The sequence below is a fragment of the Diabrotica undecimpunctata genome, chromosome 6 (assembly GCF_040954645.1).
Source record: "Diabrotica undecimpunctata isolate CICGRU chromosome 6, icDiaUnde3, whole genome shotgun sequence".
Classification (NCBI taxonomy): domain Eukaryota; kingdom Metazoa; phylum Arthropoda; class Insecta; order Coleoptera; family Chrysomelidae; genus Diabrotica; species Diabrotica undecimpunctata.
The window spans coordinates 8,822,481-8,849,673 of record NC_092808.1 but is presented as its reverse complement, the minus strand read 5'-3'; the positions used below and the strand labels follow the sequence as shown (position 1 = coordinate 8,849,673).

The following is a 27,193-nucleotide window of genomic DNA, read 5'->3' as shown; positions in this document are numbered from 1 at the left end:
GCTTTTAAAGCACATATTAATATAAGAAGAACCGCAGGTTGAGAGCTGATATGTTATTTTTGTTTAAAATTCTAAACAATGTCATTAATTGTCCCCCGTTATTAGCCAATGTACACTTAAACACAATACATAGAACTCGACACACTGCACTCTTTTATATTCCTTTTCATAGGACTGATTATGCTCGTCATTTTCCCTTGTCAAGAATGCTCAGCTCTTGTAATGACCTCCTATTGGATCCGTTCTGTCCAAACATTAATGTTTTCAAAAGGCGACTTAGGAATATAATTATTAATCTAGATATGTGATATATTTTTTAACTTTTATGATTTGATATACTGTTTTAATGTACAAATTTTTAATGTTTAATTGTTTCTTTGTAATTGTTTTGATGTTTATTGTACATGATCTTTACTTTTTACTATTTATTGTATTTTATTGTAAATGGTTATACCGTTGAAATAAATAAATATATAAACTAGAACTTAAACCATCATAATGTATCAAAAAAATAAAATTTCGTCCTCTAAGGCATAAAAACATTTCGATGGACAAATAACGTTTCTAATATTCTTAAATAATTACTGTAAAAGTAAATGCGACTTAATTTATATTCATTGGTAATCAAAAGTCATCATGTATTTATAATGGAAACCAGAATTTAATCCATTTGTTAAAGAATGCCCGAGTTGAAATATTATGAGAGGATAAAATGATTTACATAAGCAGGAGGTAGCAGGACTAGCACGAATAAAGAATTTAGGTATAAATTATGCAAGTCATTTCAGGAAATTGGAATCGACACGACAATAAGATTGAAAGGTTCCTGACGACTGATTATGTAGGCCCGGAATCCGAATTCCATAAGTTTGGGCTTTGAGAGATGATCGATTATATTTCGTAAAATATGTTTATCTTTTCAGTCCGTGACGTCTCTTTTTATTCATGGGAAGATTTAGATGCGACGATTTATATTATTAAAAATAGATCGAATACCGAAACAAATATGTATATATTATATTTATTATACGTTATTGGATAAAATACACATACACTTACTATAAAAATAAAATGACGTTTAACAAACATAGTCGCTTTACCAAACTAAAATAAATTTAAAATTAAATCAGATTAAATAAAATTAAATAAAGGTAAATAGAATTAACTAAACTTAAATTAAGTTAAACAGAATTACATAGAATTAAATAAAAATTAAATAAAGTTAAGTAAAAGATTTACCTGTAAAAACGCTTCTGTACCGTTTCTGCTTCATTTCTCATGTAAAATCCCATAAGAAAATGCTAAGATTCATTCCGCTCATCTTTTTAGCGTTTTGTGGTGTGGGTAGAATAGTTCGTCGGATCCTGAAGTATCATACATTATTGGAAAGAAGAGGGGGTAGCGAATATGTTGAGAGACAGAAAAAATAAATAAAAATCATATTTCTTTGATATGTTAAATGAAAGGGAAGGATATCACGAATATATTAAGTTACAAAAAACAAACAAGGCGACTTCCAAAAGGGCACTACACAGTGTCTTTATTATTAATTAACGTATAGTTACATACGAGATGTCATAGGACACTATGGATAAAAGTAGTTTAACTAAAAGACTTTTGAGTACAAAATAAACAAATAAACGAATTCTAACATGCGACATAGTAAATGAAAGGGGAGGAAATAACGAATATATTCAGATAGAAAAACAAACAAGGCAACTACCAAAAGAGCACTAGACAGTATCTTTATCATTAATGAACGTATAGCGACATACAAGATATCATAGGGCACAATGGATAAAAATAGATTTACCATAAGATAAATTTTGATTTATCAACTTACAAAAGGCCTCAGGCTGAGTACAAAATAAACAACTGATCGAATCCTAACCTGCGATATACCAAATAGAAGGATAGGATATACCGAATATATTCAGATAAAAAAAATCAAGTAATGACTTTATAAGGAATTAAGAAAAACGAAAAATAATAAAAAATTAGGCGACCTTGTCAAAAGCGTTTGACACCGTAAAACATGACGCAATGATAAAAATGCTACACAACGCTAACATTGACGAGAAAGATATAAGAGTTATCCAGAATCTCTATTGGAATCAAAAAGCACGAGTGAGACCGAACAAATCAACCAACACAGAAGAATTTGAAATTTTAAGAGGGGTGCGACAGGGGTGTATTTTGTCTCCTATACGCTTCAATCTCTATGTGGAGAACATTTTTGCAAAGGCACTGGAAGGCTCTGAGTGTGGAATGAAGGTAAACGGGTTCCCGATAAATAATATTCGTTACGCTGACGACACCGCGATAATGATATGCAGTTGATGTTAAATAAAATTAACACCGGAGGAAAAATATATGGCTTGAAGATAAACGCTGGAAAAACTAAATCCATAGCAATAAGAAAAAACGCACTTTAAGAATACAACTGGAAGTAGATAATGCTTCAATCGATCAAGTGAAAACATTTAAATACTTGGGAATGATGATGAATGACCAATGGGATCATCAACAAGAAATAAAATGCCGTACCGAACAAGCAAGACAAGCTTTTATCAAATTTAAACCGCTACTATGTAACCGCAATCTTTCCTTCAATCTCCGCTACAGGATGGTTAAATGCTATGTATGGTCCATATTGTTATACGGCATAGAAACATAGACGTCAAAGGTACCTTCCATTAATAAGTTGGAGGCCTTCGAAATGTGGACGTTGCAAAGAATGTTCCGCATACCATGGACAGGTAGTGTGAGAAACGAGGAAGACTTAAGAAAGGCAAATAGTAAGAGAGAACTACTCAATTTGATCAAGGTACGAAAAATTAAATACCTCGGCCATATTTTGAGATAAAAAAAACACGCAATCCCTCAACTAATCATCGAGGGAAAGATTGAAGGCAAGAGAGGAGTAGGTCGCAAACAAATGTCGTGGCAGCGGAACATAAAGAACTGGACAGGCATAAATAACACTGGCGATCTTTTGCATACCGCAAAAGGGCCTTAAGATAAGTCGCCAACGCACTATAGGTGCACGGCACTATAAGAAGAAGAAGAAGGCGACCTTAACAGAGTTGCTGACTGATTTTTGACCTTTTCAGATCTTGGTTGTTAATTCCTGGTTCTTTTAGTATTTGCATCATATTGGCGTGCTGTACTCGATCAAACGCTTTCTCGTAATCAACCAGATATGCGTATACGTCGCAGTTGACATCTCTGCATCTCTGGAATAAGAATTGTACTGAGAACAGAGCCTCTCTAGTGCCAACAGCATTTTTGTGAACCCGAACTGGTTGGGGGAAATTTGACTTTTACACAGCTTGTAAATTCTCTTATGAATTATCTTTAGGAACAATTTTAGGGGATGACTCCTGAGGCTTATAGTACGGTAATTTTCGCATTTTTTGGTTCCTGGTTTTTTTGGAAGTGCAATAACCTCAGATTTTAGCCATTTTGTTGGTATTTCTCCAGAGTTGCATACGTTCTTGAATATCTTTGCGATTATTGCTATTGATTCGTTGTACATCAGTTTGAGTAGTTCTGCCTGTATATTATCAGGGCCTGCCAGGGACTGACTGTACTCAAATAAAAAACTTTCTCATTCCCAATATATTTTACGAGCACAACTCTTTGTTTTTTATTCTTCATTGAATAAGGTTTAAATTAAATATTAACTCTAAAATCAGCCACTATAAGTCGTGAATTCAAAAAAAAGTTACGGACACCAGAGTATTTTAACAAGTCCTACAAAGGGCTAACACGATTCGAGACATTTTAGCAAGCATAAGGAGTGTATAAAATAAATTTTTCATCGCAAAAATGATTCGTGGATTCACAAAAACATGTTACACCAGAAATATTTTAAGAAGTCCTATAAAGGGTTAACACTATTCGAGAAGTTTTACCAAGCATAAGAAGTCTACGAAAAATGTTCCATTACAAAAATGTCCTATCTAAGTCACATTCTTCAAGGTAACCAGTATCATAACTTACTAACTATCAACTAAAAAATAAAGGACAAGATAAAATAACGACGAGGAGTTGGTGGAAAAAGTGACCATGACCATGATTATATAACACTCGCGGCTTAACAAATATGTCTTAACCAAATATTTAAACCTACGATGGATCGAGAAAAAATCGTCAGAATGATTGTCAGCGACACGGAAACCGGACAAGGCACATTAAGAGTAGGAGGAAGATATCAATTTTAGTTGCTTAAAACAACGTAGAAATATTATATTTATCATCTGTTCTTTTTTTTTTTTATTTTGATTAAAAAGTGCTATTATTACCCTTTGTAATTTCTGTTAAACAACCTCTTTGAGTAATTTCTGTTTCAAAAGTGATTTTAGGATAAACTTTAGGATAATGGCACTTTCCCCCGTTACAACGTAATTATCAACAAAAATAAAGTTTCCGCAATTTCTACCTTCATTAAGTTGATATTCCAAACTTGCCATCCTTTGTATAAATAACAACTTCCTCGGTAGTTCTACCGAGTTAATCAATTCGTCATTCCCTGCGAACAATAGAGACGAAATAGGGAATTACTTAAACCTTTGTCAACCGTTTCTTGTCTCGTTACTCGCTCCAGCTAAAACATTAATAAGGACCAAGTTTTTATCTTAACACCTCGATTTCATCTTTAAATTATTCATAAATTCCTTTGGCAAGGACGTCACGACCTCATTAGAACGTTGAAGGGAAATGTCCCGAGGGACATCTATTAATCCAGCAAAGTTTTTCTCGAAAATTGCTGGTGGCTTACTCTCGGGAATACGGACTACGATAATGCGATACGTTTTAATCAAATAAGGATCTTTATTTAAGTCACGACACACGACACCTGCATTGATCACTTTCTTAGGTAGCGAAAGATCAGTCGTCTCAACAACACCAATTTCTACCAATAGTATATACCGGGGAGCACCTTTAATTTTTAACCCGTAAAAGTTTACAATAGTTTTGATGTATTACAAAATTATAAAGATACTTTTTTTATTTACAAACTCCATCTAGCCCAGTCTGGTTAAAAAAAAAGGTGGAAAAATGTTTCGCAGATATCTGAAGCTTTTAAGACATAGGTGGGGGATACTAGATGATGAATAGATGAAAAGATACTCCTAGTTTTACTTTGTGTTTTTTTTAACACTAATTTATGATCACAATTTTATTTTTTGTCTATAAATTTTTTTATTTATAATTTTTAATTAAAATTGATAAATAATTTACAGAGATATTTGCAAAAAAAGCAGTTTTGTTGCACTAATTTATAAATTTTATTAATTTTTTTATTAACAAAATAAAATGATATTAATACATTTAAACATCAAGGAATTACCATCTTTTAGATTTGTGCGAAATTTCCCCCCGATCAGTCAAATATTTAATAAGTTATTTAATTTGTTTATCCCTGAGGCTAATTATTTAAATTATTGAGCTTGCCCTATGCATGATGCTAGACACATTCAGCAAATTTCATAGGATTCTTGAAGACTTAGACTATCTCAGAAGTTAAATGCATATTGAGTTTTCATCGAAATTATTTACAAAATAAACGTTTGAAAAAGGGGTACTTATAAACAATTGTAATAACTTCTATATTTTTCAAGCTACAGACTTGTACGTAAAACCATTGGATAGCTGGTAAAAAAGCTCACATTAAAAAATAAAAAACCTTCTATGACCAATAGGAACGAAGTTAGTGACTATTTTTAAAAAAATCATATCTCCATTGTTTATAAACATTAAGAAGTAAAATTTGCACAAATTTTGAACGAAAATCTAAACTTTATATTGAAACTTATAGCTATAAAATTTATCTAATTTTTAGAAATGACGGTACTTTCGAAAGATCGACATAGGAAAGTGGAGAGGATATCTGTTTCAGCTCCGTTTTTTTTGTCGGCATCGGAACTTCAAATTGCAACACGTAGGAAAAATTTACATTATCTCAGCTTCCTTTGCAGCTGCAAGCATCTTTTTTTTATTCTGGGGTAGCTCGTCGAAATATGAATAACTACACAGTTTTCACTGGCCAGAAAATATGGGAAAACTCGGAAAAATTGAGTCCATTTGAAATTCACCCTAAATACTTACTTTTTTTTAATTTGCTCGAATAGTTTGTCGCAGTATTAATAATGATGACATAATTTTCACCCCCCATAAATCTCGGAAAATCCCGGAAAATCAACATATGTTTTTTCATTTTATATCAGTGATGTAATAATACTTATATATTTTACAAATTAAATTTCAGGTAATTTTTTACACATTATATTATTATATTCCTTATATTAATTATAATTGTTTGTATTTTTATAATTAACAATATTGATTTTTATTCTATTTTTCTTACAAATATGATATACAATATTAATCTAATCTGCCTTGCTGCTTTGATAAAATAAGTCGATTTTTTCATCACTTGCCTTATTAAATTTTGCAATGTTTATTGAACTTTACTTTTTTTATTTTCTTAACATACATTGGTTTAAAAGTTAAAATTTGGTTCATTTATTCGACTTCACTGTCAGGTCTGAACCTTTTTGTTGCAGGTTGTTTGTCTTCACTTATTAAGTCAGTCTTTCCATACATTAACATATTAATGGGCGATCTTAATGCCAAGGTGGTTCAAGGTAAGGTAGGACAAGTAGGAAAATATGGGCTTGGAAACAGAAATGACAGAGGAGATCGATTGATTCAATTTTGCCAAAGTGAAGACTTCGTAATAACAAATACCTTTTTCAAATTACCTCCTCGACGGTTATATACATGGACATCTCCACAACATATCAAAGAAAAAATAGTGAGAAATCAAATAGACTACATTATAATAGCAAGGAGGTATCATAATGCTGTTAAATGTACTAAGACGTACCCAGAAGCTGATATAGGCTCAGATCATAACCCGGTACTTACTGTGATAGAGGCGAGATCAAAAAAGATTAGAACACCACACAGAAAGGCACTAGATTTAAATAAATTTAGAAACAAAAATATACGATAAGAAACAGGAGAAGAAATAAATGAAAACCTCCGTTCAGTGCAGCAACAAATTAACGATACAAACAACGTTAACCAAAAATTAAAGTACATAAATACAGCTATACAAACCACAGAAAAGAAACATCTTACAAAAACAACAACAAAGAATAAGGGGTGGATAATACAAGATATACTAGACTTGATGGAACAAAGAAAAAAGATGAAGAATTACCCAGACAAATACAAAGAAATAAATAAACACATGAAAAAGAGAATAGAAGAAGCCAAAGAGGAGTGGATTAAAGAACAATGTGAAGAAATTAAAACCTATGAGAAAAAGTACGATACGTTCAATATGCACAAAAAAGTAAAAGAGATAACAGGAAGCATAAAGAAATGCTAAATAGGTAAACTTAAAGACAAAGATGGAAATCTTATTGTAGATCTAGAGAATAACATAAAAAGATGGACAGAATACCTGAATGAACTATTTGAAGACGATAGAAACAACTTAACTCAGATAATCAATGCAACTGGGCCAGACATATTAAGAAGAAGTAGAATACGCGATGCACATCAATAGAACTATTCAGAGCAGCAGCATCTAAGATCAGAATAGCCATGATGATTGCCAACCTCCGTCGCGGAGATGGCACGTGAAGAAGAAGAATACGCAACAAGAAACGCTAAAAATGGAAAAGCAAATGGACCTGATGAAATTCCTACAGAACTGTTGAAGCTTTTGAATGATAAATCCGTAACCATAATATTAAATTTTGCAGCGAGGAGCTAAAACAGTTTCCCCTCCACTTTCCTATGTCGATCTTTCGAAAGTAACTTCGTTTCGAAAGGTTTTAAGTTTCGAAAAATTGGATGAATTTTATAGCTATAAAATTCAATATAAAGTTTAGATTTTCATTCAAAATTTGTGCAAATTTTACTTCTTAATGTTTATAAACAATGGAGATATAATTAACAAAAAAATTGTCGCTAACTTCGTTCCTATTGTTCATAGAAAGTTTATTTTTTTTGTTAAATGTGAGTTTTTTTACCAGCTATCTAATGGTTGTACGTACAAGTCTGTAGCTTGAAAAATATAGAAGTTATTACAATTGTTTATAAGTAAAAAAACATACCCCTTTTTCAAACGTTTATTTTGTAAATAATTTCGATGAAAACTCAATATTCATTTAACTTCTGAGATAGCATAAGTCTTAAAGAATCCTATGAAATTTGTTAAATGTGTCTAGCATCATTCATAGGGCAAGTTCAATGGTTTAAATAATTAGTCCCAGGGATAAACAAATTGAATAACTTTTATACTATTTGACCGATCGGGGGGAAATTTGGCACAAATTTAAAGGACGGTAATTCCTCAATGTTGAAATATATTAATAACATTTTATTTTGTTAATAAAAAAATTAATAAAATTTATAAATTAGTGCAAAAAAACTGCTTTTTTGCTAATATCTCCGTAAATTATTTATCAATTTTAATTGAAAAAACGGGAAAATAAAGATATTCTTGATATAAAAAAATGGTATAAATATTGTTTATTTAAATTATAAGGGAAAAAAATCAAATTCCGACCATAAATTATCGTTAAAAAAAACGCAAGGTAAAAATAGGAGTATCTTTTTATCTATTCGTTATCTAGTAATCCCCACCTATGTCTTAAAAGCTTCAGATATCTGCGAAACATTTTGCCGTGAAATCGATGATTTTTGTATAACCAGACTGGGCTAATCAGCCTATATGGCTATTAGCGAAAAAAAAATATTAGCATTTATTCTTTTATTTTTTAATTCTCCGGGATTTCGAATTCACCTCTTTCTGCACTCCGCACTGCAACGGGCACTCCACTAGAAGTGGTGGTGGCACCGCATGACAAAACGAGAAAACGATTGGTGGAACTATCAGACCATAGTTGAACTGTTGATTTTATCTCAAGCAATTTGGCCTGTTTTTGTGCCATATGCTATTCCATATGCCAACTATTTCGCTGTTGAAATATACTTTGAGATCTATCGCTGGAGTTTTTGGATAGATCTCGATAGTTGCGTCCTCCAAGGCTTCTAGTGCATATTTATCTGCCAGATCGTTTCCCGTGATTCCAATATGAAATGGCACCCACAGGAAAGCAATCGAGAACAGCCCAACATCGGCAAACGAAGACGTCCACTGTTGTTTTTCCGTCTTGCTGCTCGGCGAATAATTCACGGTAGACACTATCTGCCGGTGTTTCGCAAAGGTTATAAGAATATTGTTAGTTTCGGAACGCTCAGTTTGGGAAACAGTGGCCTACACCGTTGGGAGCCATCAGTTATAAATTTTTTTCTCGATTTCAATGCTCACCAAATAATTACTAACCGTACTCCATAAATTAGTTGTTGAATTTGGCATCATGACAATTTTATAAAGAGATTAAATAGCTTTTAACATTATGAAGATGACTACCTTATACGAAGGTCTCGTAATAAGCAAGATTTTTTATTCTATATCATTAAAAATAGTTTTCTTTTTGTTACCTGCATTTACTTCTGTCTAAATATTTTTTACCACTTTTTAATTATGGTTTTTTATTTCAGGATCCACGTTTTAACAATGAAATAGACCTGCGGACTGGTTACAGGACAAATTTGATTCTCTGTATGCCCATCTGCAACTACGAAGGTGACGTGATAGGGGTTGCCCAAATTATCAACAAAACCAACGATTCCCAAGATTTTACTGCTCAAGATGTCGAAGTTTTCCAACGGTATCTAACTTTCTGCGGCATAGGAATTCAAAATGCGCAACTTTTTGAAGTGTCGGTATTGGAGTACAAACGAAATCAGGTAAGAATTGTTTCAGATTAGAAAAGACAGTATAAATATTTATCACCAATGGTATTACAGCGGGCTACTTCCAGCATCCGCCTTCTAGCATTCCTTGTTTCATCTGGTCTCCTCCACTTATTTACCCTCAACATCTAACTAAAATCGGTAGTCGCTTCCTCTAACTACATCTTCCTTTAGCTTTCCAGCGCCTCATCAAGTTTTGACCGCCGCTACATCATAGTTTGCGCTACCTAAACACTGAGGCTTTTCTTCTATTTTCTTTTAACTCATCAGAAAGTTCGATGCGACTAAGTTAAAAATCTTGACTCTCAGGTGACAGAAATGTAACTTTTTGCTTGGGCAATCTGGTAAGTACTTGCCATCGGCGGTGGTATAGAGTCTTAAGAACCTCTTTTACTAGGGTCTTGGAGCTATCAATGGTTCTTAGAACATATCTATTATTAAGAGAATTCTACTTTATATTACCAGGTAGTGGATATATGCTGACAGGAAATCAAAACGTTGCAAACCGCGTAGAGGCCGGCTCTAAACTCGACAATTGATCTAATTTATGTTTCGTATGTGTTCAGGAGAGTAAGCGGGTGGATGTTCCCTAGTTTACCCTATAAAGATGCTAGAAAATTAGCTCCTCTTCTCAACGCATCAAGGATATTCTTAATGTCAGTGTTTCAGTTGAGACTTTCTGTAAATTCTCTTGGTTGCATTTGGACCGAGAGCTGTCCTGGAAGCAGCACATTAACAGGTTGGATGCCTTTGATGCTTATAAGAGTAACTTGTGTATTTTGCTCGGGTGCCTCTGTCGCTTATAAGTGTTCGGTGCGTATTTATATATTTATTTACGTTTCTTAGTCGGAACCGCAGTTGTGTTGCATCTTTCTTAGTAGGCACTCAAGGAAGGATATTTATCACTCATAAATACACGTGGTTCAAGTTTTTCAAATATTTTTATTGTTTTATTATCATGCAAAATAAGTACGTTGAGGCTGGTACTTCCAGACCTAAAAGGAGTCGTTATCATAAGTACACTGAAGCAGAATTGTTAGACATGTTGGAAAATAGTGATGAGTTTAGTGATTTTGAATTGGAGGAGGAATTTGATCGCGGATGGACAGGAACGGACTCGGAGAGTGAGAATGAAATCGGAGAAATAATATCTGATTCGCAGCAACCTGTGGCTGAAGAAACTGTAGATGAATGTTCCGACATCTGTTGGGAAGATGTACCAGGTGAGATGAAAGATTTTCCGTTTCTAAAAAATCAGTCAATTAATGCAGTTCTACCAGAAAACACTCCAATCTGTTTTTTTCGTAGTATATTTACTGATGATATTTTAGAATTTATAGTTGATGAAACAAATATTAACGTGGAAAATATTTTTTTATCAGTGCAGACACAAGAAAAATCTAGAATTTGTTCATGGAAAAATGTGACGAAGGAAGAAATATTAATATTTTTTGGAATATTTTTACATATGGGTGTTGTACGACAACCAAAGATGCGCGATTATTGGAAACGAGAGCCTTTATTTAATAACGTCAGAATTTCTTCTAGTATGAGTAGACACAGGTTTTTGCTGATACTGCTAGCACTTCATTTCTCCAGAAATCCCCCACCAGGTGAACCTAAAGATGGACTTTACAAAATAAGACCGATAATCAATTTCTTTAACGAAAAAATGGCAGAAATATTTTATCCAGGATGTGAGTTATCTCTAGATGAATCCATAGTTCTTTTTCGCGGTAGGCTTATGTTCATAAGTAATACATTAAAAACAAAAAACACAAATATGGCATTAAGTTGTATTTATTAACAAACCCTAGAGGTATTGCTCAGAAATTTGCTGTATATACTGGTATGTTAGACGATACTGGCGATAAAGGACATTCTGAGAAAGTTGTCCTATTATTAATGGATGGATTATTAAATGTTGGCCATCATATTTATATGGACAACTATTACAACAGCTTTTCTTTAGCCAGAACTCTAATTAAGAATCAGACTCAATGCACCGGCACACTTCGGTCTAATAGAAAAATGACACCCAAAGCTGTTATTTCAACTAAGCTGAAAAAGGGAGAAACCATTGCGCAATATGCTAAAAGGAGTAATGATAGGAAAGTGGAAGGATAAGAGGGATGTTTTATATATTTCAAATAAATATGTAAATACAATGGTTGAAGTAGGAAATAAAAGAAAACAAAAAGTTACTAAACCATTGCCTGTCGCCGAATACAATAAACATATGTCAGGTGTAGATCACCTTAATGAAATGCTTTCATACTACCTTCACAAAAGAAAAACAGTAAGATATCCAAAGAAACTTTTTTTTCATATTATGGACATAATGCTCAATAATCCTTTTCAATTATATAATATATTGTTATGGATCAGTTTATTGATCAGAAATAGAATAAAGAGTTTTTTTATTAATTTAATATACCGCGGGCATATAAGTTAAAATACAACCCTTTACTTATTTGTAATAGTTAGAATAAGAGAAAACATTGTTCCGTGACGGGACCCTGACGAGTTTTTCCGTGAAAGACTGAGTGAATAGTGAAAGGACAATGGAACCCGTATAATTATAGATTTAGGAATAAACTTGTAATTGTATTTTGCGGTGGGCATTTTTCGAAAGTAAATAAGAATTAGATTTAGATATGAGATAACAAGAATTTGGAAACTTATTTCTGTTGAAAAAGGCAAAATTGTTAATGGTTTCTGAAAAGTAATTTGAGTGAAAGTAGTTTATTTGTTTTAAATATCATGTGGGAAAGATGAATGCTTATGATTGGTTAAAAAGGAATGGTGGGAATGAGAGAGTTGAGAAGGTTGTCTGGGAGAGATTGAAAGAATTATTATGTTACCGGCAGACCAGAAGAGAAGACGTGTTTTCGTGTAGTCAATCTGAGTACCAGTGTTTTCGTTTGTTAGTGAAAAAGGTGGAAGCTGAGAGCAGATCAAAATCGAGAAGATTAATACCTCTTTTAAGTCTGCATAGTTCACGAGATATAATTGAGAAAGAAAGGAGAATTTGTGAATAAAGAGTACCGGTCAAAAGAGGCTTGGGCTTGTGTTTTCGGAGTAGTAGTTTGCTGGTATGCGGTTTGGATCGATGCTGAGAACGGGAAAGATTTGATGGTAGCCGGACATAATCAATCAAGGAAGGAACTGTGGTTTGATCGAGAGGAGACATCATTGGTGTAAAAAATAAAGGTCAGTCAAATAATTTGAATGAAAGAAAATTTTAAGATATTCTAAAGATTAAATCAAATATAAGCATACGAACTAAGATTCCAAGTTTCAAAGAGTTATTTTTTTTTGTGAATAAATTATATTTTTATATGGTTATTGTTTTTAGTAGATATTATTATAAAACAGATCAATAGATAGTTTGTAATTAAAATTAAATTTAGAGTATAGGAGTTTGTTGGGAAAGATAATTGCCCACAAAATTTATTTATTAATATTCATCGTATTGCTTATTGAAAATAAATAATAATTTGTGTGCATATTTATGTTGTTTTAATGTTAGTTCCGTTTCCTGTTCTATCCCGATTATGAGCAACTAGGAGATACTGAACCCACTAGAAGAGATATATAAAGTAAACTGATTAAAGTAAAATTAAAAAGGCACCCTGAGAATTTTTAATAGTAATTGATTTGTAGGACTCTGCATAAATTAGTGAATTAATTAATTAAATATTTGGATTAATTAAATTAGAGTTAATTATTAATAAAACATCATAAAGCAGATCACAACAATATATTCTGGATAGAAAATGTCATCATTTGATTTTAGAATGGCAATCATAAATGAACTTTAACCTCCTTATGAGAATTTAAATAAAAAAAAGCATCAAATATCAAACATAGGCTAATAAAAAGGGAAGCGACTCCAGGTTAAAAACAACTCGACAGAAAAAGATGTCAAAGCTGTTCCAAAGAAAAAAACGGACGGATACAACATACGTGTTCGAAACTTGTCCTGGAAATCCAGGATATTGTCTAAATTGCAGCATCATAATTCACAAATAGAATATAGCAGCCACAGTTTTATTAATATTTAGGTTTGTTTTTGTTACATGTTTTGAAATAAATAATGTTTTACTGTAGAGTATAGGCAACGCTTATAAGCGTCAACGGTACACGGATGTAAATGCCGAAACTCAGTGCCACTGCCGCCTATGAGTGTCAGTTTTTTTTACCTTTTCTTAAATATTTGAAATAGCAATTACATATAAAACATCATTATTCATAATTATTAGCAACAGCATACCGTTTTTTTCTATTTTTCTAATTTGGGACCACGTAAAAGTAAGTTACAAAATAGCGGCATCCAACCTGTTACCGCCAAATTAGTGTTGTCCAAATGCAAGACGAGACTTAGACAGTCTTGGTCTTGGTCTTGCGCCAATACACCTGGTCTTGGTCTTGGTCTTGGTATTGCACTCCCGGTCTTGGTCTTGGTCTTGGTCTTGCAAGTCTTGCAGTTACCCATTAGCCTATTGCTATTTATTAAACGTTACTAGGGAAGTTTGAAGCCACGATTTAAGCGATCCATGCCTATGCTGTAACTAACCCAGCTATCTACCATGCCCCATGAAAGTCAATCAAACATGGTTAAAACACAAAAAAACCAAATTAATGACATAAACTTGACTGTATTTTAAAGAACATTTTCTGTCTAGAAAGGTATGGATGGACCTATATGAAACCATATATTAAATGGAAATCTTAAAAAAGATTGGTACGTAGCAAAAATCCAAATACAGGTATCAAGGGCACATATTCTTTAGGTGATAATAAACTATAATCCCCTTATTAAAGCAACATAAATGTTATTAACAATCTTAGCTCTACTTTTATATAAAAAACTAACTTGAAAAAATAAAGAATAGGTAAGAAAGCAATGATAATCAAAAGAAGTTATTTTAAATTAAGGAGATATCTACTTAATAAATACATTAATTTACCAAAATAAAGTAGTAGGAATATTTTTTTAGGAACCAGAATTTTGGTTTTTCAGGAAGAAATATTTGTAATTCTTTTTTGTGAAAAGATATTAGATGCTTCCTTAAACCTGACGTGTTTCTGTTTTTCATTTTCATTTTAACCTTTCTATGTAGGCACAATTCAAACAAAGCAATTTGGGATGCATAAATTATTTCGAAAAACTCATCAAATTTGCTTTTAGGTCTTTTATATCTATAATTCCAACGCTCACTACTCATGACTATTTTAAAACTATTTGAATCTTTGTCCCCCATGTCAAATTGTAAACTTGTCAAATGAAGTTTAGTGATGTCGAAAAAGTACCTACTACTATAAATGTCCGTTACTATTCAATACCCTAAGTATCTAATAACAAACCGAGAATTATATATTATCGTTACTTCGTTATTCTAAATATTTCGGTATTTTGTTTACACAGTAAGCTACATTATTTGTTATTAATAAACTTTTGAATATTATCGCGCTCTTTCAGCAAATTTGGTTTAACCGAATGATCTCATCTCACACTCAGCAGAAACAATGTTTAGTCTTAGGCCGATAAGATTTGTTTATTTAGATTCCTCCTAACTAAATTATAATGGGCAAAAAATTGAATTATTAAATGGGTGTCCGTAATAATAAGTGTTATATTTTTTATAGCTAAGGTGACATATTTTTAAAAAATTTCGATACGATATTACTGTCGACGTATCAATGTAAGATTATTTTATGATTAGAGGGCGGCTATAAATCTGGACAATTAATTTCAGAGCGTAGAAGTCGTCTGCTGGAAAAGAATGTACAAAATATTTTATTTTTACATATTATCTCTGAGCACGTGTCAAATGTGTTGTTTTTAATGAATATTTTGATTGATGATTTTGATGTATGTTTATGGTATTGTTCGTAATGCGCATAAGTCCAGTTTTTTAAATTTTTATTACATATTTTTTTGCGTCTCATAGAGTATTTAAGCATATACCCGAACTACAATTCCCACTAAAACGACACTCCGTCCTAACTGCAAGACGCAAGAGTCTCGCAGGCTTAGTCTTGTTCTTGCGTAAATCTTGCACGGTCAGTCTTGGTCTTGGTCTTGCTAAAATTAGGCGGTCTTGGTCTTGGTCTTGGTCTTGCGAAAACGCAAGAACAAGACCAAGAGTGCAAGACCAAGACCGATTTTGGGCAACACTACGCCAAATTAAAACAAATGAATTTGTTACTTGGCAGAAAGTCACAACTGTCATTGGAGAACAAACCAAATTTTGTTTACAGCAAATAAAACCAACCCGATACCTCGAAACATCTCCTGTATTTATTGATATAGAGAAGATATACATTTTTGTCAACAAACATTTAATTTTTATATATATATATTTAGGGATTCTACAGTATTCACTGCCTTCCCTCGCTCAACCGTTTCCATCTCTCTCTGTTGTTCCATTCTCCATCGTTTAGTCCTCTCTTACTCATGGCGTCGTCTACTTCGTTCCTCCAGGATTTTCGGGGTCGTCCTCTTTTCCTCCTTCCTATGGGGCTCCATTCGGTTATTCTTTTTATCCATCTGCTGTCGCTAGCTCTTCTTAATTTTTATACTATATTTAATATTTTATGCTGGTCTATTATACGCTAGTGATTTCTTAGTAATTTGCTTTATAACGAATATTTCACTACGAAAACCCTGTTGTTAATCTGCTAAACTTATCCACTGATTTATTAGCACTTGTAAAATTTTAGTTGTAAGTTTTAGCGTAGTATTTAACAAGTTTATACCTCTGTAGTTTACTGGCTGTTTTTTATTTCCTTTTTTGATTAGTAGAATTAGTTCGCTCGCTCTCCAATCTTCCGGTATTTTATTGTGTTTTATAACTTATAATTTTAACTTAACTTATAACTATAATTTTATTAATTAATGTTGTTAAGTATCAAGACTCCTTCTTCTTCTTCTAATGGCGCTACAACCCTTTGTGAATCTTGGCCTGCTTAACAATGTTCTTCCATTCTGCCCTGTCGGATACTTTCCTTCGCCACTGCCTGATGTTCATGGTTTTAAGATCCCTCTCTACGTCGTCTATCCATCTTTTACGGGGCCTTCCTCTTGTTCTGTTTCCTTGGGGCTTCCATCTCTGGACTACTTTTACAGCTCGATTATCTGGCATTCTTTTTAGGTGACCAAGCCAGTTTAGTCTTTGTGACTTTACAAATCTGACAATATCTGCGCTCTGCATTAGTTCATCCAGCTCGTGATTCATTTTAATTCTCCACGAACTATCGCTGCATTGGGTTGGTCCAAATATCTTCCTTAGTATTTTGCGCTCAAATATTCTCAGTTGATTTTCATCAGTGGTTGAGAGGGTCCACGTTTCACATCCATATGTGGCCATGGTCTAATTACTGTTTTGTAGATTCTCAGCTTAGACTCACGATTCAGTAACTTACTTTTCATTATGTCTTTGTATGCATAAAAACACTTATTACCGCTAAGAATCCGTGCTTGTATTTCTTGACTGATGTTGTTGTTGTCATTTATTATTGAGCCTAGGTAGGGAAAAGTGGAGGCATATTTGTAGGTATGATTGTCTACCTTCAGATTCTCATGTTCATTCGATTTTGTGCACTCCATATATTTTGTTTTGCTTTCATTTTCTTTAAGACTCCTATTCCTATAAATAATTGTTAAAACTTTCCATGTATCATTCATTTTTAAATCAGTAACGAAAACTGCTTGCTTCTCTGTGGGTTTCTCGAAAATACATTACATATGAACGCGTCCTAGTGTATCTCCCAGTAACACCGAATTTGCTGCGAGAGTTTCTAAAATGTGTTTAAATATATATAAATCTAAAATATCGCTCGGATGGAAAACCTATGTATCCATCAAAGAAAGATACAAACAGGCTATTTCACTGTTTGATGGAGTTGGACATCCTCATTTAATATTTAATGAAAAAGAGATGTGGGTTGACGGTATGGAAATTAGCTACTGAATTCCCAAAGGGAATATTTAAAAATTTCAGAAAGATAAAAGAATCCTTGTAACAGTTGAGAAACACTTGGGAAAATCCCTCTTCGATAAATCTTTCAATGGAAACTGGTTTCTAAATTTAACATATCGCGTATTGGTAAAACTGCTCGGATATTTAGAAGAATATATTGTTACAGAACTTTATTTTAATGTGAACATTTTGCACATGGAAAGAAATCATAAATTGTAATAAAAATTGCATTTCCGTTTTGTTTTGACATTTGGATTTCCATTACTGAAATCGTTTTCAAAAATATTTTTAAAATGAAATGGTGAATAATTAATATAACCTATAAATGTCAAGAACAAGATTGGAAATTTTTGAATTCGGCACAAGAGATACAAGAGGAGAGAAACCTATGGAATTTCTTGAGTAAGAAAACATTTGTGCTATAAATATCTAGTTCATATCGAGACTCCAAACCGAGCAGACGAATATTTCCTTATCACCGTGCAACTTTACATAGACTTTGCTTTTTAAATAAGTTCATAACCAAAAGTCTTCTTCTTCTTCTTAACGAGCCATCTCCGCGACGGAGGATGGCAATCATCATGGCTATTCTGATCTTAGATGCTGCCGCTCTGAATAGTTCGATTGATGATGCCGAATATGACAATGCATCCGTACCATTGCAGTTTTGGTGTCTTGATGGTTTCCAATATTTCAATTCTTTTGTTGACTCTTCTCATAAAAAGCGTAAAGCGGGAAGTGGCAGGAAGCGCAAAACTACCGCTTTAAATGATCATTTTATACGAGTCAACGCTTGGCGGGATCGTCATTTAACAGCGGTGCAAACAAGAAATCAGCTTCAAGAGGTTCGAGGTAATAATGTAAGTGTATTTACAGTTCGTCGAAGATTACATGAATTTGGTTTGCAAAGTTGCAGACCAGCAACTAGGCCCAAATTACTTCCACGACACAGAGTGTCTAGACTACAATTTTCCAGGGAACATTTACATTGGAATTTAGGACAATTGAGTAATGTTCTACGAATGAGTAGAGATACTGTCTTCACTCATCAGATGGGAGAGAACGAGCATGGCGTCGAACTGAAGAGGGATTTGCGGAGTGCGCTTTCAGTCCCCGCGTTAGCCATGGAGGGGGTTCGGTGATGGTATGGGCAGAAATATCCCGAGAGGAGCACACTGAATTGTTATTTATTGAGGGTTCGTTGATTCCACACCGGTATATTTGGTAAATTTCAGCGAATCACGTAGTACGCTTTTCTCAATATATCGACGATGATTTTCTATTAATGCAAGATAATGCGCGACCCCACTCTGCAGTGTGTATCACGCAATATTTAGAGAAAGTTGGTACTATTAATATGAACTGTCCAGCGTATTCGCCAGATCTGAACCCAATAGAGCACGTTTGGGACATGCTTGGTAGAAATATTAGAGGTTCCAAAGTCGCACCAGCCTCAATTCACGAACTTCACTTGGCTCTAGAAGACAAATGGCAAAACATGCAGCAAGATTATATTCGCAACATCATAGACAGCATGAGCCGACGTGTACAGGCAGTTATAGAGGCTAGGGGAGGCAATACAAAGTATTAAGTTATTTTTTAGTAGTTTTTTCTTTGTTACTTGCGTACTCAGGTTAGTTACATGTCAGTTGTTTTTATGCTTTGTTATTGTTATCATTGTTCATTAAAACCAAGATCATGTTGCTTTTAATCATTATTTAAATACAGTGCTTCTGGGATGTCGATATGACATTCCTTCGATATGTCACCAAAGCCCCCATCATAGTAATACAAATTAATACAAAAGATAACGGTAATAACAGGGAAATGTCGTAAATTGTGGGTGGCAAAGTCATTTCGCTCCTAAAAATAAACCAAACCAAATTTTTCACATAAAACAAAAACATAATACTTAAAAAATATGGTTGCAACCAAAAAATAAGGTTTTACGAAAATATGCTAACCGAATTATTTCACAGGATGTTTTACACAGTATACTAAACTAAAATTTATAAATTTTTACACAGTGTGCTAAAAAAATCATTAAAATAGGGCTAACAATAAAAAAAACTGAAATACTTTGAATTTGACTACATGTTTCTCCGTTGCGTTTTTTTTGCATCTGAGTGTATGAAGCAGACGAGCATATCTTGGTTTACATCCAAGTATCTCTGGATTAGTACGTTAAATACAAAGAGAGTTTCACGGGTACCTACGCCTCTACGGAATCCAAATTGGGTTTCTTCAATATCCATATTAAGTAACCTAAAGTCTAAGGGAGACTTTGGTTACTTGACTTTGGCCATTCAATAAAATCTATTTCCAGCCCAAACTTCAAATTTTTGTGTCCCTTTTTAATACATTCTTAAAACCAATGTGGATTTTTCGTTTCAATTTAAACAAGATGTTGCTTCGTCAGAAAAGTGTAGGGTTTTTTTATGTTGGGATTTCTTTCGAGATAATTTGAAATCATTTTACAAAACTCTAAATAAAACTAAATCAAAATAAAAAAGTTTCTCCTCGTGGACATCCCTTCCGTGAACATACTGTATAATTGAAGAGCTTAATGTGAAACAATGACAAGCCTCAAAAAGGCAAAAGTGAGATATTTGACTTTAAATGTTAAAAATAATATTATAAAATCCAGTAACAACTTTTGTTGTTTTAATTTAGATATGTGGGTGCATGTTGCGCTATGGAACTATATTTATAACAATATTAATAAAATTACTCCAAAGTTGAGATAAAAACAGTCTTTATTTAAAAAAATGTGGCTTGTTACATTATTACATTAATGATAAGTACCCAAAATCTTATTTAATCAAACAACTCGTTGACCTCATCAGCAACATCAGCGCTGACATCCTCTTGTAAACTCTTGTAGAATGGATGATACACTGAAGGTATGTAGGGTAATAATGATCTTACATTTTCGAGTTTCTTTTTTGCAATCCGAATGGGCTCAATATACTTCTGTTTTAAAGCAGATACAGTAAGCACATTAGGACGTCCCTTCTTGACAACACTAACGGGTTGTAGGTACCATTCACAGAATGTTTAACGTAAAATGCTTGTCTGTTATCAGTCCTGAACAAAAAGGAAAAAACATTGGAAAAATCCAAAGATTGCTGGTCATCAGTACATTGTACATTGAGGAAATCTTCCTGCTTCATAACAGTTAAGTTGAAGGGCTTCTCTTTATTAGATTCTTTTATAATTTTTTGCCATTCCTCAGGAGAATACACAAGCGGAGCATACTTTCTATGTCGTTTTTCTATAAGATCAAAATCCCTGTTGGAGGGAAGGTGAGTGTGTCCGCTGACTAAAAAATGGTGTGTAATAGACCTAAACTTTTGTTCCTTCACTAGTTGGAACCATAAAGACATTAAAAGCCAGTTTTTGTTTTGCCCGGGACAATTATCCGTGAAGAAAACGAGATGCTCTACTTCACCTATCTTTGAGCTTAGAAATTTTATGAGTATTGATGCAATTTCATCACTTCCTCTTTTTGCAATGTTTTCCGTCCAGACAAACATATGACCAGCGTCTTCCGTACAATCATGATTCCTAGATTATACATCCGGATTTTCCTGCAATAAAATGCAGGACCAGTGGTTAATTTGGGAATCGGTAAACGCTTGCTGCAAGTCAAATGATATAACACATGTCCTGTTATCAATTTTGGACTGGGCTGTTTCGCTCTGCAGTAGTTGTTGCATTGCCTGAGCCTTACACTTGTGTAAGTTAGGTCTTGTTGTTAATTCGCTATAATCATTTTTTTCTGATTTTGCTGACTCTATTTGGATATTAATTTCGTCGCATGTCTTGCAAGTATCTGATTTTGGCAGCTTGAATCCAATATTATACTCGGTACAAAATATTTTACGGTAAGTATGCTCCTGACTGGTTCAATTCCCATTTCTGTACACCAAGGGACATATCGATCCAAATAGAGACTGGCTATACTCATTTTATGATCCAGTTAAACTTTATTCATATTCTTGTGTCGACTGTAGTGACTTTGATACTTTGGAATCAAATGTATGTGGTTTTTAACACTTAGTATTTTAGAATCAGAAATTTTGTTCACACGGTTTGTATGCTTTCCTCTGTTGTCTCTTTCTGGCACTAGATTTCCTTCTATCTTCTTGTGAACAATGTTATTTACTCTGCCCTTAGAAGCTTGAAGTCCGTGGATATTTAAAAATTCTGTTTTACAGACACGTGTAGTTTCACCATTAACATTAATGGAGTAGACTGCATTGCTCTTTCTATGCGATTCTTGATGTTTTTTCTTCTTTCGGTAGGACCTTTTCTTCTTAACAATATCTATACATCCGAATAAGTAGCTATTTTGTAACTCTCATGAACCGAGGTTCAAGAATTCGTTAAAAATATTGCTCTCGTGACCCTGAAGCTTTTCCCTACACTTCTTAGTGCAACTGCAAGGCGGTCCAATTCTCGACCAGGCACATTTTTTTTCGTTTTGTCGCTTACATATGGTTGCCCTAAATTTCGTCGAATTTTTCTTTTTGATCTTGAATAACAGTGTTCATTGCTTTGTCTCCATCAACTTGTTGGAGTTTTGTCGGGTGTGTTTGGTTTTGTCCTTTTTCTTGACGGACCTTGTTCATTATCCTACAACAAAATGCAATAATATAACAAGCCATGTCACAAGCCACAACAATCATAATTTAATCTTTAATGGTAATAATGTGACAAGCCACATTTAACAAAAAAATTACGTACCGCTGTATTTTCATCACTTGAGTCACTTCTAGATTGTACATAGTCAGGATCACGGTCACTGTCATCGAATGTCGACTGAACTTCAGTATTTGTCTTACTAGAATCGTCAGAACTCACAGAAATATCTGAATCGCTTTCGCCCATGTTCGCCATTTTGATGTGGCTTGTCATTATGTCGAGTAGATACTAAGACAAACTAGATCTATCAGACAGCTACAGCTAACACTGTTACCATAGGTTTGTCGCGTCATCTATTAACGACGGCTGAAATAAATTTTTAGTGGCTTGTTATACTATTACTTTAACCGATCATAGTACTAACTCTTTTTGAACTCATGTGTGGCTTGTCATTGTTTCACATTAAGCTCTTCAATTGTATTAAATATATACAACTCGAACAAGACATTGACATGGTTATTGAACTGATTTAATAAAAATATATCCTAAAGAAAAATTAACAATACCAAATCCTTTTTTATTCCCACGGAACATTATGCCTTCTTTTCTAAATAATTCAACTTTCCAGTTTGGTTTCTTAGTGATAGCATTCGGGGAATTTAATTTGAAAAGTACAATCCGTCTTCATTTCCATCATGACGTATAATAAATCTCAATCTCTTAAGTTGACTTGAAAAGCTAAAAACCAGATATCTGCATTCTACTTAGAAAAGACTAAGTTAAAATGAATGGAAGCGTATAATAAACACATGGGAATTCAGCAGTGTTTGCTTTAAAATTAGTTGAGACGTAAAATTGCAAGAATAGTGCATCAAAATTTGTAAGCGAGGATTAAGATTAGATACAATAGGGATATTTTTTAACCGTGAAATATTGTTTTTATTTACAGACGAACTGCATAATATAGTAATACATGGAGAACCAATATAACTAACAATGGATATACAGGGTGAGGCATGAGGAACTTTACATACTTCTACCATATGTAGAGTCCCTCAGGGAGCACATCATGTGGCCACTAAAAAATGTCAACTCCTCTTCTTTATTAATTAACAGGGTGATTTGTGTAATTGACCATTTATTTCATTTTACTGTAGTGTTTATACGGCTCATTTGATTTTTTTAATTTTTGTATGATACAGTACACTACTATAAAGCATTCGACTGGTATTAGCTAAACTAAAAAATTACAGGACTGGCTTTGGAAAAATTAATTTAGGGATTCGTATTAAATATTACACCCTGTATAAATTTTTTTTTAAAATGCAATAAGTGATTTTCAAACTACATAAATAGCCAATGAAAACGACATATGCGACAATGTTGTCGCACTTTTATTAAATTTTTAGTGAACGATCAAATCTTACCAAAAATAGAACAACCATAATGAAGTATCTAATTATAAGGTATTAATTTAAACAAATGTTATAAATTTCAAACATTTTACTTAAAATGAGTTCTTACAACATAATCTAATACGTAGAAAATTAACATCTTTACTGTCACTTTGTATTACCTCTACGATAGAATCAATTGTTTTTCAATTTTAAATTTTTACTCATAGATCGTATTGGGGCATTATTTTCGATAAATAATAAATTAAATTGATTAAAAAGTCAAACCTCTTGTATGTGTTAGTTTTTGTTGATTGTAAATGATTAAAATTTTATGTCAAATAATAATACATTGCATCAACTGTATTAAATAAAAATAAATCTAAAAAGTTTAAAATGAAGGTTGGCGTTGACCGTTTGACGTTTCTTGATATTTTATACCCATTGTCATTATTGTCATTATCAATTGTTATTTATGTATACAAGAATACATATTTCTTCTGTCATATCTACGTTAAGTACATTGTGTTAGTTTTGGTAGAGCTTTTGTTACTTTCGTTCAAAATGCCACATCAGTTTTCGACCACAGAATATGCAGACATAATATTTGTTTATGGGTTCTGTAATCGGAATAGTAGGGCTGCTAGTAGAGAATATCGCAGGAGATTTCCTAATCGTCGAACTCCCAGTCATTCAACATTTGGGTCAGTTTTTAATTATTTGCGAGAAAATGGCACTTTTTCTAGTGGAACAACAGAGCGACATGTAGATGAAGCGCAGGAAGATGACATTATGGACGCCGTTACTATGAACCCTACAATTAGCACTAGACAAGTAAGTCGAGAACTCAATGTTACTCAATCAAAAGTAAGTAGAGTCTTACAAAAAAATAAACTATACCCATATCACATTCAAATGGTTCAGCGACTACATGCTGGAGATGAGATCGATAGGTTGGAATTTTGTAGATGGATTAACAATAATCGACCAACGCTATACAGGACACTATTTACAGATAAAGCCCAATTTACCAGAGACGGGATAAATAATTCATGAAATTCACATGTGTGGGCAGAAGAAAATCCCCATGCTATTCGAGAACGTCGTTCTCAGTTAAGGTTTTCGGTTAACGTGTGGATTGGTGTCATAAATAACCAATTAGTAGGTCCTCACTTTTTTGATGGTCCTTTAACAGGGCAAGTCTATTTGAACTTTCTACAAAATATTTTGCCGAATTTGCTTGCCAACGCGAACGTTGCTATCCGAGGGATGTATTTTCAGCATGATGGGGCACCCCCACACTTTTTACTGGCAGTGTGACAACATCTCAATAATGTTTATGGCAACAGGTGGATAGGACGTGCAGGTCCTATTTCGTGGCCTTCAAGATCCCCTGATTTCAATCCCGTTGATTACCATATTTGGGGACGATTGAAGCAACTAGTTTACGCAGTGAATATTAATAACCGACAACAATTAATTGATAGAATTATACATTGTTGTAATACTATTAGAAACGATCCCCAGAGTATCCGTAATTCAATACGTCAATTAACAATTCGGCAACAAAAATGTGTACAGGCTGCAGGGTTTCATTTCGAAAATCTATTTTGAATTATTTTTATTTTGTTACCATTATTGTATCTTTTCCAGTTCTAATTTATGGGTTTATCATAACTATGTACATATTTTTAGTTTTTTTTAAGTTGTTCTTCGTTATTGTTAGTAGTTACTGTTTTTTGTTGTGCAGTGACTCAGTTTATCATTTCAATTAAAATGTTTGAAATTTATAACATTTGTTTAAATTAATTACCTTATAATTTGATACTTCATTATGGTTGTTCTATTTTTGGTAAGATTTGATCGTTCACTAAAAATTTAATAAAAGTGCGACAACATTGTCGCATATGTCGTTTTCATTGGCTATTTATGTAGTTTGAAAATCACTTATTGCATTTTAAAAAATATATATACAGGGTGTAATATTTAATACGAATCCCTAAATTAATTTTTCCAAAGCCAGTCCTGGATTTTTTTAGTTTAGCTAATACCAGTCGAATGCTTGATAGTAGTGTACTGTATCATGCAAAAATTTTAAAAATCAAATGAGCCGTATAAACACTACAGTAAAATGAAATAAATCGTCAATTACACAAATCACCCTGTTAATAAATAAAGAAGAGGAGTTGACATTTTTTAGTGGCCACATGATATGCTCCCTGAGGGACTCTACATATGGTAGAAGTATGTAAAGTTCCTCATGACTCACCCTGTATATGTAAAGTCTCAAGTCTATGTAAATAGGCCAGGCAACTTCAAAAAGTTGAAACAACACATTAGAGAAGGGATTTTAAAGATCACTTCTAATGTTTAGAATGTCAATGATGGATTCGGTCATTCGGTGATGTACTATAATATATCGATCCCTCCATATACGTTACTAAGGGTACAATTAAGGAAACCCATGGTACAATAAAGGCAACTAGTTTTCTAAATTGTACCACTTGCAACCTACAAGGAAAACATACTTTTTTAACAGTAAAATCAATGATATCAAGTTATAAAAATTATCATGTATGTGTAAACGTTTATTATTTATCTTAATAAATCGCTCAGTTAAATATGATGTAATGTATATACTTCAAATTAAAATTCGAAATATAATGTTAGGTGGTACAATATTGGCAACTTTCCCCTAGTTTTAAGTAGTTAAATTGTTTTTGATCATTGTCCATAATTTTCTAATTATAAATACGTTACACGCCTTGAAGGCACGTTCGTTTTCTACTGGTTTACCGTTTTATCAAATAATATTTCAGCTTTACTCACACACCTACAAAAAACAATACATTTACATGCGATTCGTTAGTGGTATGACAAGTTGTTCCCAAAAGTATTGATTAACTAATAAAAATGTAAGAACTTAAAACTAGTTTTACTGATAAGGCAAGTGAAAAACCTGTCCGAAATTTATTTGACTAATGGCAAGTTTTGGGTGTTTTCCATTTTTAATTGGTTTTTAATTTTGACGAATCGCATTGGCAATTTTGGTAATTTAGGTGGTCAATGTCATTTTAAAATAAAATAATAAGTCAATATAATTTTTGTTAAAATATTACGGTAAGAAAATATTTAAGTACAAATATTTTTTACAAATGCGTCACTCGTACACTTCAACTTCATAACTTGAACTGTTAAGCATACTGTGCTGAACTGTTAAACTCTGTTAAACAGACTGAGTTAAACATACTGTTAAAAATACGCTTTTCTCAAACGTTTTTTTTATTATTAAACTGTGTAGTTACAATCTACTCGTTA

At 33.1% G+C, this 27,193-nt stretch overlaps 1 protein-coding gene across 1 annotated transcript in view; it reads left to right on the top strand.

Annotated features, from left to right (window-relative positions):
- The window catches only part of LOC140443091 (cGMP-specific 3',5'-cyclic phosphodiesterase-like), a 238,096-nt gene that overhangs the window by 103,315 nt on the left and 107,588 nt on the right, over nucleotides 1–27,193 (top strand). Inside the window, exon 4 of the mRNA XM_072534157.1 lies at nucleotides 9,592–9,840. Within this exon, the coding sequence (XP_072390258.1) occupies nucleotides 9,592–9,840 (249 nt within the window). The remainder of the gene's footprint in view (nucleotides 1–9,591; nucleotides 9,841–27,193) is intronic.